Source organism: Pseudophryne corroboree, chromosome 1 (assembly GCF_028390025.1).
Source record: "Pseudophryne corroboree isolate aPseCor3 chromosome 1, aPseCor3.hap2, whole genome shotgun sequence".
NCBI classification, from domain to species: domain Eukaryota; kingdom Metazoa; phylum Chordata; class Amphibia; order Anura; family Myobatrachidae; genus Pseudophryne; species Pseudophryne corroboree.
In genome coordinates, this window is record NC_086444.1 from 417,003,277 (window position 1) to 417,024,650 (window position 21,374).

At 48.0% G+C, this 21,374-nt stretch overlaps 1 protein-coding gene across 5 annotated transcripts in view; it reads right to left on the reverse strand.

Annotated features, from left to right (window-relative positions):
* RHBDD3 (rhomboid domain containing 3) overlaps positions 1-21,374 on the reverse strand; it is a 148,066-nt gene that overhangs the window by 9,569 nt on the left and 117,123 nt on the right. For all 5 annotated transcript variants that reach the window (XM_063913338.1, XM_063913336.1, XM_063913335.1 and 2 more), the window contains exon 3: positions 7,237-7,620. In XM_063913338.1, coding sequence (XP_063769408.1) covers positions 7,237-7,620 — 384 coding nt within the window. The remainder of the gene's footprint in view (positions 1-7,236; positions 7,621-21,374) is intronic.

A 21,374-nucleotide genomic window follows, 5' to 3' on the forward strand; every position in this document is an offset into this window, starting at 1 on the left:
CCTTTAAAAAAAAATATACATGAAATCACCTGCCAGATCGAATGCTAAATCAAACTTCCTCATTCCTTCCTATTGGGTCAAATGTATCACATGCACACTAAGTAACAGGGGAAGAGATTGGAAACACTTGCGCACACTCTAGAAAACTGAAAGTAAATGTGAAAGGGAGTCATTTTGTCCCCTGCCTAACCATACACAACTAATGTTTGTTTAATTTTAGATAAGCATGTAAGTTTAAATTGAATATTTTTTGACCATACAGAATTAGAACATTACCAAAAAATATGTCTTTACTTAACACTGTTTTATACATGAACACCTACCTGTATAATATAATTTTGTATTATTTAATTGTAAAAAATACAGCTGAAATAGTTGGCAACAAGTATAGCCCTAATCTGCCTTCTGTGCTCACAGTCAGTTGTTAGTAACAAAACCTCTGCCTGCTCACCAATAGAATGGTGTAGATTCGTTGAAGCTCAAATCTCCTGTCTCCTGTCTCCTTTGGAAATTTGAAGTTCGATTTTGAGTTTGATTTGCAAATCGAATGTTAGTAAATGAGGGGATCCTATATTCGATTATGGTAAAACATTGATGTTTTGCTGAAAATCGAATTTGAGTGGGATTTGAGTTGAATTCGGATTTATTTTTGATTTCTGCTGCGGGGTACACTGGGCTCCACAAGGATTGGACAATGGGGTGTAGAGTAGGATCTTGATCCGAGGCACCAACAGGCTCAAAGCTTTGACTGTTCCCAGAATGCACAGCGCCGCCTCCTCTATAACCCCGCCTCCCTGCACAGGAGCTCAGTTTTGTAAGTTGGTGCTGCAGTAAGCAGGCACCGAACAGAGGGGCTGCTCCAGGCAGCCCTAAGAAAAGCTTTTTATGAGGTAAAAAGTGAAGACTTCAAGGGCAGCAGCGGTGGTAAATGTCTTGTGACATTCACTGCTGCAGCTCCAGCTCTCCCCAGCGGCGCTGTACACTCCCGAGCCCTGGTTGCCGGGTACCTACAGCGGAGGCTCCGGTTTTCTTCACGTTAGACACACACAGCTGGGGCTCTCCAGGATCGCGTGGCCGCGCTTCGGGAGGTGGTAAGTGGGTCTCGCTTGCGGGATCCAGTCTTTATCGCGATCCGGCACGGCCAGTGGGAGGCGGGCTGCGCGTGCTGGCGGTGGACACTGTGGATACAGGCGATCCCACAAGATCACCAGGGCATGGGCGCAGGTCAGGTTTTCTCTTAAAACCGATTTTAATTATCGCCCACAGTACCCGGTGGTTTTGCCAGCAAGGGGGATAAGGCTTAGACCTGAAGCCCCTCCCCCAGCCCCACTGTTATATCATTTGTTATATAGCTGTGTAAGCTAGTCCAGTGCAGTATTATTGTCAGTAATAACCTCTGCATTGTACAAACTGTGACTATCTGTGTGTGCATTTGGTAGCTGAGTGGTGTCCATTTCGTGTCTTTCACTCAACCTGCTATCCCTATATTCTATAACCTGAGGGGGCTTGGTGCGTCAGGTTTTATCTAATATAGGATTTTCACAAAGATATACTGTATTACGTATTTTTCTCTGTGATTTAGTCACCATATCTCTCCTTTATCTCTGCTAGTGCTGACTACACTGCGCAGGGGTTTGGGTTAAGAGATATAGTGCTGCTGATAATTGTACTGTGTTACCTCATACTGCAAGTTATATCATGTCTGCTTCTGAGGGTAACGGTTCTGGGGCGGAACACACTGCTGGTGTTGCTGAAGCCACAGATCCCTATGAGGAGACTATAGCAGCTGTGGGCTCTGGTTCTGGGGGCTCCTTGCCCCCCAGTGGGACTGTGGCAACGGAGGCACATACTGACCCAAGGTGGGCCGCTTTTTCCACGCTTCTGCATACGCTAGTTCATAAACTAACACCCCCTATGGGACCCCCAATGCCGGTACAACCGTATGTGGTCCCTGCAGCTAACCCGCCGTGGGCGGACGAGTTATCTGCTCAGTTAAAGAAGTTGAACCAGTCCCTGACTACTAAAAAGTCTGACCATCGCTCGCCTAAGTCCAAGGGGTCCACTAAGCGAGCGCTTGTCTCCTCACAATCCCCTGCTATCACTGACACCTCGTCTGATGAAGACGGCACGTATACTGACTCCACAGATTCTGACTCAGATACGGCTGATGGGGAGGGTAGTTCACATGTGGATGTTCCTGATCTTTTGGAGGCTAATAAATTAATTCTGCAGATTACGGACGATCCCGAGCCATCCGTCCATCCTAAGAAACCAGATAGGTTCAAGCGTCAGAAGGTGGTTAAACAAGTTTTACCTCACTCTGACCACCTAGTGGATATACGTCAGGAACCCTGGGAAAGCCCGGGTACAAAGTTTGTGCCTCACAAGAAGATGCTGGCTCGCTATCCCCTCGCGCCAGAGCTGTCTAAGAACTGGGAAACGCCTCCTCCAGTGGACTCACATGTGGCCAGGATGGTGGTTTCCTCAGCTCTGCCTGTCACTACCGTCACGTCTCTAAAAGAGCCTACGGATAAGCGTGTGGAGGGTTGTCTGAAAGCGATTTACACCCTCACGGGTGCTGCGCAAAGGCCCACTATTGCAGCTACATGGCCTGCCGAGGCTATTGAAGCGTGGGCCTTGGAGTAAGATACTGAAATCTCCTCTGACCATGCTAGACAATGCTTGTCATATATTGTTACAGCTTCTCGCTATATTAAAGTCCTGGCTCGCCGGATATTGTGGCTGAGATCCTGGTCTGTGGATCTGGACTCTAGAAAAACCCTGGAGGTACTCCCTTTCAAGGGAGATATTCTGTTTGGGGAGGACTTAAATAAGATAGTGGCTGACTTGGCTACTGCCAAAACTGCCTGTCTACCAAATACCGCTCCTTCTGTGTCGAAGGTTAAAGGTACGTCCTTTCGCCCCTTTCACCCTTCAGGTAAAGCAAAAGGTCAGGCGTACCACAAGCAGGCCCGCACTTCCAAACCTGGTAAGCCGAATCCCACAAGAGCCTGGGCTGCCCGTCAGCCAGCTTCCAAGACCGATAAGCATGCCGCATGACGGTGCGGGCCTCCCCCTGGGGGATCCCGGGGTGGGGGGCCGGCTTCTAGGGTATACCCAGGAATGGTTGAAGACCACTTCAGATGCCTGGGTACGGGAAGTCGTCACTCGAGGTTACGCCATAGCCTTCAAAAACCGACCCCCTCATCGATTTTGCCAGACAGACGCCCCGTCGGACCATACAAAGGCAAACACTCTGCATTCGGTGGTACAGACCCTCCTGAATACAGAAGTTGTAGTACAGGTGCCTCTTGCTCAGAAGGGCCGGGGGTACTATTCTCCGCTGTTTCTAGTCCCAAAACCGAATGGGTCCTCCCGGCCCATTCTCAACCTCAAGGCATTGAACAAATTTGTGAAGGTTTCCAATTCCGTATGGAAACCCTTCGCTCTATAGCTCTGGCCTTGGAACCTGGGGACTACATGGTCTCCCTGGATATACAGGATGCTTACCTGCATATTCCTATAGCAGCGTCACATCAGCAATACCTGAGGTTCGCTATTGGCAACCTCCATTACCAGTTTTGGGCGTTACCTTTTGGTTTAACAACGGCTCAGCGAGTTTTCACCAAAGTAATGGCGGTGATGACGGTGGTACTCCGCCGTCAAGGGGTTAGGATACTGCCGTACCTGGGCGACTTGTTAATCCTGGCAAATTTCCCAGAACTTCTCCTGTGTCATCTGGATATGACGGTCCGGTTTCTACAAGCCCACGGGTGGCTCATCAACTGGAAGAAATCCTCCCTGGTCCCTGCTCAGCGCATGGTGCACCTGGGAGCGCTATTGGACACTCACAATCAGCGGTTGTTCTTGTCTCAGGAGAAAGTCCTGAAGCTTCAGGACAGGATTCGTTGATTCCTTTCTCGTCCGCAAGTGTTGATACATTCGGCAGTGCAGGTGCTGGGCCTCATGGTCTCAGCATTCGACATGGTGGAGTATGCTCAATTCCATTCTCGCCCCCTCCAGAGGCTGATTCTAGCCAAGTGGGACGGCCTGCCTCACCGGATCAGGTCTCACATGATCTCATTGACTCCAGAGGTCCGTCTGTCGCTACTTTGGTGGCTCCGGGACCAACAGTTGTGCAGGGGCCGTCCCTTCTGGATATCCAACTGGGTCCTGTTGACGACAGATGCCAGTCTAAGTGGTTGGGCCGCAGTGCTGGAGCAACACTCCCTTCAGGGTCGGTGGACCAAAGAGGAATCTCTCCTCTCGATCAACATTCTGGAATTGCGGGCGGTCTTCAATGCGTTGAACCTGGCCCAGCATTTAATTCAGAACCGTCCTGTTCAAATACAGTCGGACAATGCCACCACAGTGGCTTACATAAATCATCAAGGCGGCACTCGAAGCCATTTGGCAATGAAGGAGGTCTCACGGATTCTACGTTGGGCGGAACGCCATCTACCGGCCATATCGGCAATATTCATTCCGGGAGTTCTGAATTGGGAAGCGGACTTTCGCAGTCGTCAGGACGTGCATGCCGGTGAGTGGAGCCTCCATCCAGAAGTGTTTCAACTCCTCGTGGAAAAGTGGAGTCTTCCAGATGTAGATCTGATGGCGTCTCGACACAATCACAAGGTTCCGGTCTTCGGAGCAAGGACAAGCGATCCTCAAGCAGCATTCGTGGATGCGCTGGCGATGCCGTGGAGGCTTCGGCTGCCGTACGTGTTACCTCCGGTGTCACTCCTGCCCAGGGTAATTCGGAAGTTAAAGCAAGAAAAAGGAATTCTGCTGCTCATAGCTCCGGCGTGGCCCAGACGGCCCTGGTTCTCAGACCTGCAAGGCCTATCGTCAGAGCGTCCACTTCTGCTTCCACAGCGCCCAGACCTCCTCGTTCAGGGCCTCTGTGTCTACCAGGACCTAGCCCGGCTATCTTTGACGGCGTGGCTCTTGAAGCTTCCGTCTTGAGGGCTAAGGGTTTTTCTGAAGAGGTCATTAAAACTAAGTTGCGGGCCTGGAAACCGGCTTCTGCTCGGATTTACTATAGGGTCTGGCATTCCTACTTTGTTTGGTGCGCATCTAATAATTATGACGCTTCCAAGTTTACTACAGCCAAACTTTTGGCTTTTCTGCAGCAGGGCCTAGATTTAGGCCTGCGTCTGGCCTCCCTCACGATTCATATTTCGGCCTTGTCGGTGTGGTTTCAGAGAAAAATTGCGACTTTACCTGATGTTCATACTTTCACTCAGGGTGTGTTGCGTATCCAACCTCCCTATGTCCCGCCTGTGGCTCCTTGGGACTTGTCGGTGGTTTTGGAGGCGTTGCAGGAGCCTCCGTTTGAACCCCTGGGTTCAGCTGACCTTAAGTGGCTTTCCCTTAAGGTGGTATTCTTGCTGGCTATTGCCTCTGCTAGAAGAGTTTCGGATCTGAGTGCCTTGTCTTGTAGTTCCCCATATCTGATTTTTCACCGTGACCGGGCGGTTCTTAGGACTCGTCCCGGATATTTACCTAAGGTGGTTTCTTCTTTCCACCTTAATCAGGAGATTGTGGTTCCGGCCTTTGTCTCTCCTGATTTGTCTCCCAAAGAGCGGTCTTTGGATGTGGTACGGGCTCTCCGTATCTACGTGAAGAGAACTGCTTCTATTCGAAAATCTGATTCTCTCTTTGTTTTGTTCGGATTTCACAAACGTGGCTGGCCTGCTCACAAGCAGACCCTGGCCAGATGGATTAGAATGGTGATTGCACATGCTTATGTGAAGGCTGGTCTGTCAGCTCCTGCTCACATTACGGCCCATTCTACTCGGTCTGTTAGACCTTCTTGGGCGGCCCAACGTGGTGCGACCCTTGAACAATTGTGCAAGGCGGCTACGTGGTCCTCCAGGAACACGTTCATAAGGTTCTATGCCTTCGATACTGCCGGGTTCTTGTGCCCGCTACAGTGCGTTCCCTCCCATAAGGAACTGCTTTAGGACATCCCCATTGTCCAATCCTTGTGGAGCCCAGTGTACCCCGCAGCAGAAAACGAGATTTTAGGTAAGAACTTACCTTTGTTAAATCTCTTTCTGCGAGGTACACTGGGCTCCACAAGGCGCCCACCCTGACGCACTTAGCTTCTTTGGATTGGTATGGCATTAGCCGCTGACACTTCTCTTGTCGTGAGAGTGTGGTGTATGTGGCTACTAATTGTTGTCGTCTCTTTTCCTGCTACTGCATTGGGCTGGTTAACTAAAAACTGAGCTCCTGTGCAGGGAGGCGGGGTTATAGAGGAGGCGGCGCTGTGCATTCTGGGAACAGTCAAAGCTTTGAGCCTGTTGGTGCCTCGGATCAAGATCCTACTCTACACCCCATTGTCCAATCATTGTGGAGCCCAGTGTACCTCGCAGACAGAGATTTAACAAAGGTAAGTTCTTACCATAAATCTCATTTTGACATTCGAACATTAGTAAATATACCCCCAGTTCTACAACTCTCTTAGTGTAAAGCTTGGGCAAAGAGAAAGCTGACTGATATAATAACATATTAAGAAGCTTCAATAGTCTTTGTTTCCCTTATGGTGCCAGGATAATTTTGGTATAACAACATGTTATGGTTTCCTTTAAGCTAAAAACCAGGCTTCCCAAGTCAATCAATACTTGAAAATGCACTTCCACAAGCTCACAAAAGTAGCCATTCAATAATTTATCAAATACTATCCTCCAATCCATCTGTCATAAATTTCCGTTTTATTGTACAAGCCTAAACCCAATCTCAATAAACATAGCTACGAGTTAACCAATCATTTGCTTTATGCAGGTAGAGTAACTGTAGTCTGAAAATGAAAAAAGTGTAGAAAACTGCATATATGTTCTATTACATGTTCCATTAGATTTCGGATTCTTGGTTCAAGTACAACCCCCATTAGAGTGTCTTTAGATAATTCAGTAACCTTTTTATTCCCCAAGATAACAAGTATTTCTTACAGTGTATCTTGCATTAAGATGTTTTGACTTGATCATTTATCATGTGCACCCTCTCCTCCCCGCCTGCCATCCTCATTCTCTTCTCTCTATCCTTTCCCATCTAGGATCACAATTATTAACAAAAAAACTTTCAGTTAAAAAAAAATACAAAACAAGAACTGCTAGCCATTTCTTATGTTTCATGTCTACAAACTGTAGGGTATGCATGCTCTGCAGTGTATACAGTATCTGAAGGAAATATTTCATGACTCTACTTTCTAAATACACAAAGAAAGGATACCGGCGAATCCACTGATTACTCCGCAGATATGGAGCAGAAGAGGAGACTGTGGCCACAGCACCTGGGTCGCTATTAGGATTCCACATAGTAGCAAAGGCATCAGCCTTTTGCCAAGTCGCCAAGGAATAGCTGTCCGCTGGCCCATCAGCAGTGATATCTGAGTAGCAAGGTATCCAGAGGCAGGAGTAACTGACACAGGAAGCAGCAAGGAAATGAAAAGGTAGAGGGTGGCACAGCACAGTGTACATAGACAGGAAAAATACAAAAAATACACTGTGCCAAGATGTTTCTCCAGCCGCCAATACAGAACAAGGAAGAGGAGTAGAGATAATAACAGGAGCAGTTTATCAGGGGCACACAAAACATGTGTGAGCAGCCGATGTCCTGTAAAAATAGACAAAACTCCATAAGTGATCTAGTACCTCTAATAAGTGGTCCAGTATATCCATTACAAGGTTTAAATCTAAATAGAATAATTGACTATGTACTGATGGGATCTTCTCAGTACAGTTGGCTGCATTGAAGCTTGAATTCAAATATGAACTACAATTTTATGTCCAATATCTCTGGAGAGTAGTTCTAGCCAGGTATAAAGGGATACTGCAGCTTGCTGTAATATTTCACTACAGGTGGCACATGGTCAAGGTTAGGTTTTAGGTAGAAAACCAATCTAAATACTTAACTGCAACAATTTTAACCACAATCATTGTAAAACATTATGTCACATGTACATTATGTATTTACCTTAAAAAAAAACATACACAATGGGCGGTATTTAATTCTTTCGGGCCCCTTCCATACTCGTTCTGTTTCTGCTGACAGGCGTGGTATCATGATTTTCGGCTCGCTACCCCGGAGTAGCGAGGCGCCCTAACCCTTTACGGAGCTAAACTTGATTACTATAGGCGCGATATGCGCAATAACGGGGATCACTTTAGTAAGGAGATTGGGCGTGATCTATAATTTGAATACTGTTCAATATGTCAATTGTTTAAAGTTTAGAAAATCTACAGTCAGACAGATATTAACTGGGCCTAACGCTCTTTTAACTTTATTCAATACCAACCATGTTCTGGAAGCTGCTAGACATTAGTGATCTTACATAACAGGTCCTCCAAAGTTTTGATGGCTTTACAGTGGAGAAACCTAAAACCACCTGTGTATAATTGTGCGGAACTCAGCACACTAATGGATTTACAATGTGAATCCCAAATTCTATACTGGCATTGCAGTGTAGATCTCACAGTTTGGTGGCTTTATTATATAATCCTGAGGTCTCTGTTGGTTTCACAATTCAGATTGCCAAATATAAACTTTGCATTATAGTACATACTTCCCAAATATCTAGTGCCTTAAATATGCAGACTACAGAATTCTGGTGGAAACACAATGCAGACCGTGAAATCTCTGGAGCCTTTACTATGCAGACCCTAGATCTCTGTTGACTTTAGAATGCAGACTACTACATCACTCAATATGACCCCCGATCTCTGGTGGTATCACAATGCAGATACAAATGGATTACTTACCAATCCTTGGCTCCCACACTACATCCTGTAGTCCTGTTAGCATCCACTAATCAAGAGTGTGGCATATGCGACCATACTATACATACATTTACTTTGTAACCATATTGTGAACCATTATAATCAAATGCTATGGTAACAAATGCCAGAAACTAGAATAAGTCCTGTATAACTGGCTACATATAGATCTCACCTTTAGCAGCCCCCTTTTCCACATGCTCACCGGGGCTCAATTGCCCTCAGAATTTAACGTGATAGTAATATATTGAATACTGAACTTTGACATAGAGGCACAGTAGTGAGACAGAGAGCTAGAACAGGACTCACCAGCATATTCGCCAGGACAAGTATAGTAATGGGTGCCCTGCTCTTGCAGAGATGGATACAGAAAGGAGGTGGTAGGCCAGGCGGCACAGTATACAGTTTTCAGGATGTGGTCAGAGCAGGCTTCTCACATACAAGGCCAGAATCCTGCAGTAGTCAGGTAGATAACTAGGTCTACACTTCATGGCATGGAAACCTATGTGTGAGAAAGATTATTCCCAAAGTGTTTCCTCACCTTTTATTACTTATTCAGAGGCTGTGTACTGCTGTAGTGTTTACACTTAACGAAGTCCACCATACTTTTTATTCAGAAAGATGGAAACCTTTGTATACTGTAAAAATGCACTGTGTGGATTGTCTCAATAGATCCTGTGACAGGAGTGTTGCTAGAATGCGGTCTGCCACAAAAATTCCACAAGCGACCGGCTCCAGGCTTGTTAAAAAACAACAAATACCTTTAATTCAGGTTGCTCAAGTACAATGTTATACATAAATCATAGCTCACTGTCTTTAGCATAAACAACCAGGGAGGTTAGGCCCTGCCTCACTCCCTTTGCCTTAATAAGGAACCCTTCAGGTCCCGGCGTCCTGACACTAGTGCCCCAGTCTTCCAGATTCCACTGTCCCTAGCAAGCCTATTGCCTAGGAGGTACTAACTGCCGTCAGAAGCCCTGACTTATGGGAGAGACTATGCTTTAAACCTAGCAGCCAGGTCCTGGCTGATGAATCAGTTTCTTGGGCTGAGAAGCCCATAAGACCTGGTCAGGGCCCAATGGATGGGAACCCGGTCAGTCCGCACTTCCCATCCATTCCCAGAACCCTGTAAGCGGCTTTCACCAGCCATTCTGTCAGCAGCACAAGTCACTATTAATTCCCTAGGATTGTTTCCAGGTGGCAAAGCAGGTCTCCTGCCACACTCCACTAACAACATTCTCATACACAGGGGTTTAAGTGGGTGGAGATAGAGTGGAACGGAGTTCCATCAACTGTAATGGTAGATGGAACTAGTTCCGTCTCCACAACAGCCCTGCACAGTAAATCCAACAGAAAAGTCTGCCCCACCACCCACGTCAATAGATGATGCAGGTGACGCTAGTTTCACTTAAGAGCTGCGGCCACCTCCCCCTTCCTCAGGTCCTGGCGGATCATGGTCCTCCTCCACAGTGTATGTGATGTCATGCCGCCACTGCCGCTGAAGTGAAGAACAGCCACAAAGAGAAGCAGGCTCTATGCATGCTGAAGACAAAGTGAGAGGAGGATGGATTGACACAGAGGCATGGAAGCTGCTGGAGAAACACAGGCGGTGAGCTGCTGGAGTACAGAGGCAGAGATGTCTATAGGGACACTACTGTGGGCATTATGTGTATAAGGGGCACTACTACAGTGGGCATTATGTGTATAAGGGGCACTACTGTGGGCATTACATGTATAAGCTGCACTGATGTGGGCATTATGTGTAAGAAGCTCTACTATTGTGGACATTATGTGTAAGGGGCACTACTACTGTGGGCATTATGTGTATAAGCGGCACTACTACCGTGGGCATTATGTGTAAGGGGCACTACTACTGTGGGAATTGTGTATAAGGGGCACTACTGTGTGACATAACGTGTACAAGGAGTACTACTGTGTAGCGTAAGGTGAAATTGGGGCACTACTGAGTGATGTAACGTGAAAAAGGGGCACTGCTGTGTGTCATAACGTGAATAAGGGGCACTACTATGTGGTGTAATATGAATCAGGGTCACTATATGCGGTGTAATGTGAATAAGATTTTGTCACTCAGTAATGTCATTTAAATTAGGGATACTATTGTGTGTCAGCGCCCCTTCCTTGTGAAAACACTGTCCTTTTATAAAACATGGGAGGTAGGGCACAAACTTATAGTTTGCAAGGGGGGGGGGGTGCTGAAAACTGTAGCACTGGCCCTGGCTCCGCCTAATGGGAGGAGGGTAGGTAACGGGGATAGCGGGGGAAATTAGTTCCGCCACCTCTCCAGGACCACTTTTAGCCCTGCTCATACCTCCCAATAATCCCAAATGTCAGTTCCTGTGACACCCGGTGCAATATAAGGGTCCCCTGCGCCGGCAAAAAGGGTAATGGTCGCGGCCCGACCCACGCTTTCATCATTCCGGGGTTCAGGAGATGCTGGGCTGGCCAGGGAGAATGCTGAGTCTGCAGTGCCGGCACCTACACAATTGCAGGATCAGAGTGCTGCAGATAAATTACAGTGCAACACCCTGCTCCTGTCACTGTGGAGGAGTCGCCCCCCCCCCCCCCTTGTGATGCCACTGAGTTAGTGATATAGTTAAAAATACCTAAGCAGTCATTTAAAGTTTTGCTGATTTCTTCCGCACGCCAGCTGGGTCTCTCACGGCTTCATAGATATTGTCCATAGGCTAAGATTTATTTCCATCTCCTGGCGTTGTTTGAAAGAGTCTGCACATGTGCTGTCTACTAACCATCTGTGATTGGAATTCCGCCCCTAAGTACCCATAATAAGACCTGTATATTGCCATACTGTATTTATGCGAGGTAACAATATTTACCCATTACACCAATTTTGCCAGGACTGGCCCAGTTTCCAAATTTGGAAAAGGGTGTGGCATGTTAGGTTGTGGATTTTCCCTAATGTGGGTGTTGTCTCTGTAAATAGATGTGGCAGAAGCATTAACTGTGTGTAATAGAATGAGAAGGTAATACCTTATTTCAGTGGTCTCCAACCTTAATTGGGGTGTGAGCTACTGTAGAAAAATTAAACCTCCTGAGGAGCTACTAAAGTTTTTGGAAAAAAAAGACGTACTTGAATGGTTGCTGGCGCGCTCTCAGTGTTGAGACTAGACTCGTTGGCTAAAAAGTTTCTGGCGCCCCTCCCGTTGCTATACTAAAATGGCGTGCGCGCTCCAAAAAGAGGGGTGTGGCATTGCAGGAAGAGACTACCTTTTATCCCAGTTTTGCAACATGCACGCCCAACAATGGCCACCACAGGAGAGAAAAAAATCCTGATTCATGCCCTTTATTATTTGTAATTTTTCCTCCTTATAGTAATGCCCCTTACACATTATTCCACACACCTCAATGCCCGTGACACATTATGCCACACACCGCAATGCCCCCGACACATTATGCCACACACCGCAATGCCCGTGATACATTATGCCACACACCGCAATGCCCGTGATACATTATGCCACACACCACGATGCCCGTGATACATTATGCCACACACAGTAATGCCCTTGACACATTATATCACACACTGTATTGCCCACGATACAGTATGCCACGCACCATAATGCCCATTACACATATTATCACACACTGCAATGCCCGTGATACATTATGCCACACACCATAATGCCCATTACACATTATATCACATACCGCAATGCCCATGATGCAGTATGCCACACACCGTAATACCCATTACACATTTTATCTCACACCGGAATGCTGGTTATACACACCGTAATGCCACACACCATAATGCCCATTACACATTATATCACACACCGCAATGCCAGTTATACATTATGCCACACAATGTAATGCCCATTACACATTGTGCTCCACAGTAAGGCTTCTAATTAATTTTAAATTACCTGCTCGTTGTCAGGGGTCTCATGCTCATTGCCAGGTGTTTTATACTCGTTGCCTAGGGTGTCATGCTCTGGGTTCCATGCTTGTTGCCAGGGGTGTCATGCTCTGGGTTCCATGCTTGTTGCCAGGGGTGTCATGCTCATAGCCAGGGATCTTGTTGGCAGTGGTGTAATGTTCGTTTCAGGGGTGTAATCAGGGCCGGACCACCGCATACGCAGGGTACGCAGCCTCATAGAGCGAGCGCCAGATAATGAGAGTGTTGCCGCAGTGTTACCCCGCCGCCACGCTGGAGGAGGTAGCCTAGCTGCGGCTCTCCCTCCTGTCAGTGCAGCTGATTGACAAGAGAGAGAGAGTGTGTGTGGTGTGTGTGTGTCCCGCCCACCAGCATTCTCTGTTCCCTCTGCCTCACTGCTGCCTCTGTGCCCCAGCACCCTAGCCCCCTCACGCCGCATGTAATGGAAGTGCCAGGAGCGCCAGCGCAGAGTACTCCCAGCACTTCCAGGTAACTATAGCGCTAGCATGACACTGACAGATGCTAGAGGTCAAGTATGATCTCTAGCATCTGTCTCCTACACGACGGAGGATCGCTACGGACCGGCCGGGGGGAGTTAATTGCAGACTCCCCCCGAAGGTTGCCAGCGGCAGCAGCCAGCACGGGTCGAGCGACCCGGATTGCGGCTGCGAGCTACCCGTCGCTCGCGAGCGACGGGTTGGCGACCGCTGCCTTATTTAGTAGAGCTGCAGTGAAGTCAGGTTAATTAATACCATTTGCCTTTATGGTTCATATCTGAATATTGGGTTTAGTTTTCCTAAAGTGTGTACTATTGTCATAGAGTTAAACACAATTGTCATGGAGTTAAACAATGTTGCATTGTGCAATGGGGTCTCCTCACAAACATGCTTTCTTTGCTTATGCTGCCATGGCACTTTTGTTTGAAAAGAGCTCAATGTGCTTATAGCAAAAGTGTTTTAGTCATCATGTCCATTCTCGTGTCCAGGTTTAGACAAAACATGCTGACCAAGGGCCTAATTCAGAGTTGATCGCAGCAGCAAATTTGTTAGCAGTTGGGCAAAACCATGGGGGTCATTCTGACCGGTTCGCATGCAGAGGTTCTTCGCTGCAGTGCGAACGGGTCGAAACAGTGCATGCGCAGTGGCCGCATTGTGCACGCGTGTCGTTGCATCGCCGGGCAGCGGCCAGAGCAAAGAAAAAAGTGATCGCTAGCGCGATCGCAAAAAGATTGACAGTGGGGAGGCGGTCCGGGGTATCTACTCACCGTTTTCCGGGCGTGGAGATCCGAACACAGGCGTGTCCAGGTGTTTGGAGGGCGGATATCTGACATCAATCCCGGGACCTTCGTCGCTGGATCCGTCGCACAGGGTAAGTAGGTCTGACCCTGGTCTGGTTTTGTAGGAAGCCCCCTAGCAACGAGCATGACACCCAATGCATGAAACCCCTGGCAACGAATATTACCCCGTGGCAACGTGCTTGACACCCAGCACATGACACCCCTGGCAACAAGCATAACACCTAACGCATGAAACCCCTGGCAACACGCATGACATCCTGAGCATGAAAACCTCTGGCACCGTGCATGGAACCAAGAGCATGAAACCCCTGGCAACGAGCAGGTAATTTAAAAGTAATTAGAAGCCTTACTGTATGGCTTAATGTGTAATGGGCATTGCGGTGTGTGGCATAATGTATCACAGACATTGCGGTGTGTGGCATAATGTATCAATTACATTGCGGTGTGTGTCATGATGTGTCAGTCATTTCGGTGTGTGGTATACTATATCACGGGCATTGTGGTATGTGATATAATGTCTCAGGGGCATTGCAGTGTGTGGCATAATGTATAATGGGCATTGTGGTGTGTGTGGCATAAGGTATAATGGGCATTGCAGTATGTGTCACAGGCATTACGATGTGTGGTATAGTATATCACAGGCATTGTGGTATGTGGTATAATGTCTCAGGGGTATTGCAGTGTGTGGCATAATTATAACGGGCATTGCGGTGTGTGTCATAATGTGTCACAGGCATGACTGTGTGTGGTGTACTGTATCACAGGCATTGTATGTGCTATAATGTCTCAGGGGCATTGCAGTGTGTAGCACAATGTATAACGGGCATTGCAATGCGTGGCATAATGTGTCACAGGCATTACGGTGTGTGGCATAATGTGTCAGGGGCATTACAGTGTGCGGCATATTGTGTAATGGGCATTATCGTGTGTGGCATAATGTCTAAGGGCCATTGCAGATTGTGGCATAATGTATACTGGGCATTACTATAAGGAGGAGAAATTACAAATAATGTAAGGAGCATGAATCAGCATTATTTTTTTCCCTGTGGTGGGCAACGTCTAGGCGTGCAAGTTGCAAAACTGGGGTATAAGGTAGTCTTTTCCTGCAATGCCACGCCCATTTATGCAAAGTCACACCCATTTCAATAAGGTCACGGCCCCTTTTTTAAGGCGCGCATGCAGATTCATCACTTTACTAGTGGCAATTATGGGGGGGATGGGGGGAGGGCGCCACATAATGTTTTGGCTTGGGGGAGAAAAATTTCTAGTTACGCCACTGTATGGTGACAATGAGAATAAATCGTACAATGGGATCGTGTACGGTGGCAGGTATATCTGGTGTATTAGTATGTTAAATTGACCATATAACTGTATATTTTGGGCATAGGGACTGAGAGTATTGTAATTAAGGATGTATTGTATGTTATGGACATTGGGCCTGGTTCCTGTTTGTAAGTACAGCAAAAAATGCAAGAATTGTAACTTTGTGTCTGCAACAAACATAGAAATATAGAATTTGAAGGTAGATAAGAACCACTTGGCCCATCAAGAATGCCCCCTTTTATCATCTTTTTACCTCAAACCTTATTTGATCCTTATTTCTTAGTAAGGATATTCTTATGTCTACCCCATGCATGTTTAAATTGCTCTACTGTCTTAGCCTCTACCACCTCTGATGGGAGGCTATTCCTGCCTCCTTCCAGTTTCAGTGCATGTCCTCATGTCCTATTGCTTCTCTTTATTTGAAGAATGTTTTCCTCCTGGACTTTGTTAAAACCCTTGATATATTTGAAAGTTTCTATCATGTCTCCCCTTTCTCTTCTCTACTCCAAACTATACATACTGAGATTTCTTAGTCTTTCTGGGTATGTTTTGTGATGTAGGCCATGCACCATTTTAGTTGCCCTTCTTTGTACAGTCTCCAATGTATTAATAGCCTTCTGAAGATATGGCCTCCAGAATTGAATACAGTTTTCTAGATAAGGCCGTACCAATGACCTATACAGTGGCATTATTACTTCTTTCTGCAGCTGATTCCTCTCCCAATGCAGCCAAGCATCTGACTAGCCTTCCTCATTGCTTTGTTACACTGCTTCCCTGCCTTCAAGTCACCTGAAATAGTGACTCCTAGATCCCTTTCCTCCTCAGTAGTTTCCAGTATAGTGCATACTTGCCGACTTTTTGGCTGCTCTCTCCGGGAGAGAGCAGTCAGGTCGGCTCAGCAGGGGGGCGGGCTGCGACGTGCCGTGCAGAGGGGGGGCGGGCCAGAGGTGTGGCGGAGGCGGAACGGGGGCGTGGATGCAGATAACGTCATGTAAGCCACGCCCCCACTGTGTAATGCCGCTATTACCGTCATTATAGAGCAGGGGGCAACAAGAATCGAGTCATCGCCTGCCCGGATCGCCCACTTTACTCGCAAAGTGGGCGGCCGGGCAGGGGGGGGGGGGGGGGAGTCCTGAAATCAGGAGACTTGCCTGCTCTTCCGGGGGGTCGGCAGGGTCACCCGATTTTCGTAATCCTCCCGGCTATTCCAGGAGAGTAGGCAAGTGTGATATAGTGCCATTAATACTATATTTAGCCTTCAGATTTTTGAGACCCAAGTGCATGAATTAGCATTTTTTGGCATTAAACTGTAAATGCCTCACTCTTGACCATTCTTCTAGTCTACCTTGTTGCCATGCAAGGGGAGCAAATACATTTATATATTTCTGTGCAGGGTAAATACTGGCAGCTTTTACATGTAGCCCACACATGTTATTGGGGGTACACACAGAGATATTCATGCTTAATTTCTAAGCAATCTAGAAATTAAGCACGGATCTCTCCATGTGTATACCCCATAGTGATAGTGATGCGCGGCCAGACACGTCGCTAACACCGGTAATAGAATGGCCTGAATGCAGGCACAATCTAGTAGATTGCTTACTCCACCGCTGTGTGAAGTGAGCGTGCCTACCCCCGTCCGCCCCCCCCCCCCCCCCTTGCTCAGCACACTCCGCGCTGTTTGCTGAGCGGGGGGAGAGATGCGTGCTGAGCGGTCTGTGCTAGATCGGTCAGCACACTTCTCCCAGTGTGTAACCCCCCATTAGACAGCAGTATTTTGACACTGCAATTTAGATTTCAGTTTAAACACACCCCACCCAAATCGAACTCTCTGCACGTTACATCTGCCCTACTAATACCCCTTTTCCACTAGCTTTTTTAAACATGGGTAAATGCGCGGGGGCGCGCATTTACCTGTGTTTTTCCCTAGTGGAAACGGGTCCCCCAGCAAATTCCCGGATCAAGTGATCCGGGAATCCTACCCTGGTAGCTAGCCGGGTTGAACACGTGTTCAACCGGGCTAGCTGTCTAGTGTGAACGGGAGCCGTGTCGAGGCGACACGGCTCCCGTTCTCAGTGCATAGGGAGAGCGGCGCTGGGAGATCATGTGATCTCCCAGCGCCGCCCCTGCCGCGTCACTAGCTCGTCACCAACCCGGCAATTGCCGGGTTGGTGAGCGCTGTCTGCAGGGGGCTGTAGCACAGGTCGCAGCCGTGTCAGGCGACACGGCTGCGACCCGTGCTACGCTAGTGGAAAAGGGGTATTACTGTGCAACATGGTTTTGCCCAGCAGCTTGCTTTTTTGCTTTACTAACAAAAACATGAATCAGGCCTATTGTCCTTTACATGGACATTTGTATTTGGTGTATAAAATAGTTAATATACTGTATTTCTCCGGCAGGGTTCACAGGTTATCCACAGGATAACATTGGGATATAATGACGCGACAGCGGATTTGCACCAATCGGTCAAAGCTTTCGGCCTCCCAGCATGCAACGGGCCACTCCATATATCCCCTTCTCCTGGCTCAGGCAAATCAGTTTTTTGTTTGGTGCGGCAGGAACCGGACCATGGTCAAGGGCTGCTGTTTTTTTTTTAGCAGCCGTAAGCTTTTTTATTTTATTTTTATAGTCTTACTATTTTCTTGAGCGATCTTTCTAAAAAGCGTCTTAAACGTACCTTAGAAAGAGTCGCTCCAACAACTCCCCGCCGGGTTGCGACAACGCTTACCCATGAGTACAGTGCTGTTTCGGCGGGCGTCTGTGTCGGATGTACTAGCAAGTCCAGCAGACGTTACCAAGCTGTGGCTGGAGCACAGGGAGAAGGTAAGGCATTGGTTCAGCTTAGAGGGGGAACACGGACACAGCCGCACTGTTTTGGGAGGAAACTACCAAACAGTCGCTGACGCGGCTGCCACCTAGGGATCATAAGCCCCAGGGGTAGTATGAGTCCGCGATCCCTAGGGATGATGTCAGCAGTGGGGAGTCAGACGCTCCCTTGGTCGTCCCTCCCCCCGGTTCATGACCAGTTTCCTCCGAGTCTCCCGCCATGAACTGATTTCCCGCTTCCGTCTCAGACACTGTGTATCTAAGGGGACCCAGCCGCAGCATAGGCGGCTGTGTGACTGGTGCGTCAGTGTTCACTTGGGCGTCTGTGTTTACTGTAGGTTCACGGGGCGAGTGTGTACACTATTAGTATCTGGATCCACCCAGCGTTCGCTAATGTATTGATCGATCCTGCGGGCGGTGGCCTAGCGTGTGCAATGCTGCTAAAAGCAGCTAGCGAGCGAACAACTCGGAATGAGGGCCTAAGTCTCTATCTACCTTTGAGTACGAGTAGTTGGATAAGTGCCTGATGCATATGAGTCTGATAACTATTGCTGTTGTTTTCTTTTGCTGTGCGACTGAATACGGTTAAATCCTATATAAAGGTAATGCAGTAATATGTTTCTCCTACATACTTGAAATACATTTGTAGTTGATTATGTGCTCATATTGCTTATTATACTAATAATTAACCTGTGACTGATTGCTAGTGTGATTGCTGACTTTACTATAATTCTGTCAGTTTTTCTGTGTATTCCGATCCTCAATGCTGGTGCAAAGCAGGGTAGGGTCGGATTGTGTGTCACTTTAACAAATTTAAAGTGATTACAGTCACAAATTGTGTAGTAACACTGTACAGGTGTGTGATTTATTTATCATGTCTAAGAGTGGCAAGGGTGAAGAAAATACACTTTCCAAAGCAGCACCAACACTCATTTCATGTTTGTCTTGCGAAGCTGGGTTAACCTATCTGGATCTGGATCAAACGGGATTATGTGCAAAATGTTTTAGCTGTCACCAAAGCCTCTTAAATAACTGAGGCAAGCACAGGTTCTAGCTCAGGGGCGGGCAATTATTTCAGCTGGGGGGCTGCTTAACACTTCCAGCGAATATTCGAGGGCCACACACAAAATACTCAAAAAGAGATCCCTTTTTACACATTACGGCAGACAGCGTGCCCTTTTTACACATTATGGCAGACAGCGTCCCCCTTTTTACACATTACGACAGACAGCGTCCCCTTTTTACAGATTACGACAGACAGCACCCCCATTTTTATAATTACGGCAGACAGCGCCCCCGTTTTTATACATTACGGCAGACAGCGCCCCCGTTTTTATACATTACGGCAGACAGCGCCCCCGCTTTTATACATTACGGCAGACAGCGTCCCCGTTTTTATACATTACGGCAGACAGTGCCCCCGTTTTTACACATTACGGCAGACAGCGCCCCCGTTTTTACACATTACGGCAGCAAGCGCCCCCGTTTTTACACATTACGGCAGACAGCATCCCCTTTTTACACATTACGGCAGACATCGCCCCCGTTTTTATACATTACGGCAGACAGCGTCCCCTTTTTACACATTACGGCAGACAGCATCCCCTTTTAACACATTACGGCAGACAGCGCCCCCGTTTTTATAATTACGGCAGACAGCGCCCCCGTTTTTATACATTACGGCAGACAGCGCCCCCGTTTTTACACATTACGGCAGACAGGGCCCCCGTTTTTACACATTACGGCAGACAGTCCCTACCCCCCTTTCCCCACCCTCCCCTAAACCTATATAGCAGTCCTTACCCCCCCCCCCCTCCCCTAAACCCATATAACCATTTTTAACTCCCCTCCCCATAACTTATATGGCAGCTTTAGCTTTATCCAGGACAGGGGGTTTACCTATTTGTCAGTGGCAGACGATCCCCGCTGTCTGATGATCCGCGCTGCTGCTGCCGCCGCCGCTTCTCCTCACTGGCCGCCGCTTCTTCTCCCCGCTGGCCGCCGCTTCTTCTCCCCGCTGGCCGCCGCTTCTTCTCCCCGCTGGCCGCCGTTTCTTCTCCCCACTGGCCTCCGCAGTGCTCCCCACTGGCCGCTTCTGCTCCGAGTCCCCACTGCAGTGCCCGGCCAGCGCAGCCCCCCCGTGACGCCCAGCGCTGCCCCCCGTGACGCCCAGCACATGATAGAGGAAATCCCGGTCAGCTGACCCTGTGACGTGACCGGGATTTCCTCAGCGGCGCAGCGTCTGAGAGCAGTGCAATGACAAGCGGCCTGTCGGGCCTCTTGTCATTGCACTCTGGTGGGGCACAGCGGGCCAGGCAGGATCGGTCCGCGGGCCGCATCCGGCCCGCAGGCCGCTTGTTGCCCACCCCTATTCTAGCTGAACCTTCATGGGCTACTTTGCACAGACATTATCCAATATAGCTGAGCAGATAATGCCAGCTACCCTATTAACCCTTACATGTAACATTCATTCTGAGGTTTTTCCACCTCGGGAATTGGCAGTCTCTCAACAAAAGCAGGCTGAAAAGCCGGTGGTAAGTAATTCATATAGACATGATACAACATCTTCACAGTCTACACGTTTCAGATGAGGACTCGTTGAAGGATAAGGACTCATTGCACTTCGGAGGAAGGTCACAGCACGGTGGACATACCTGAGCTAATTAGTGCTATGTAAGCCATCTATCCTTAGAAGAGGCAGCAGAGCCTTGGTAAAAAAATGAAGGCACCTTTGTCTAAACGTCTCAAAACAGTGGATGGAGGTTTGAGTTATGCCCAGCAAGAAGTTAGAATTCCAAGAAATGGAATTCCAATTATCCTCGTCCAGCTGGGGACTGTTTAAAAAAGGGAGGTGGCTCCAAAAGTAGATTTGCATGTCATAGACTGGTGCGAAAAATAGGACTTTAATACCTACTGGTAATTACTTCTCTCCTAGTCCGTAGTGGATACTGGGGTCTTGTACTTTAGTACCATGGAGTATAGATTGGGTCCACTGGAGCCTGACACTTTAAAAACTTTTAGTGTGTGCATGTGTGTGCTGGCTCCTCCCCTCTATGCTCCTCCTATCAGACTCAGCCTAGGAATCTGTGCCCGAGGAGATGGACATAACATGAAAGAACAATACAATAGCGGTGAGGTAACAAGCCAACACACAACCATAAACGAAAGGAGGGCGCTAACCAGAACAGAGGCTAGCAGCACCAACCTAACCAGGATAGCACATCTATCC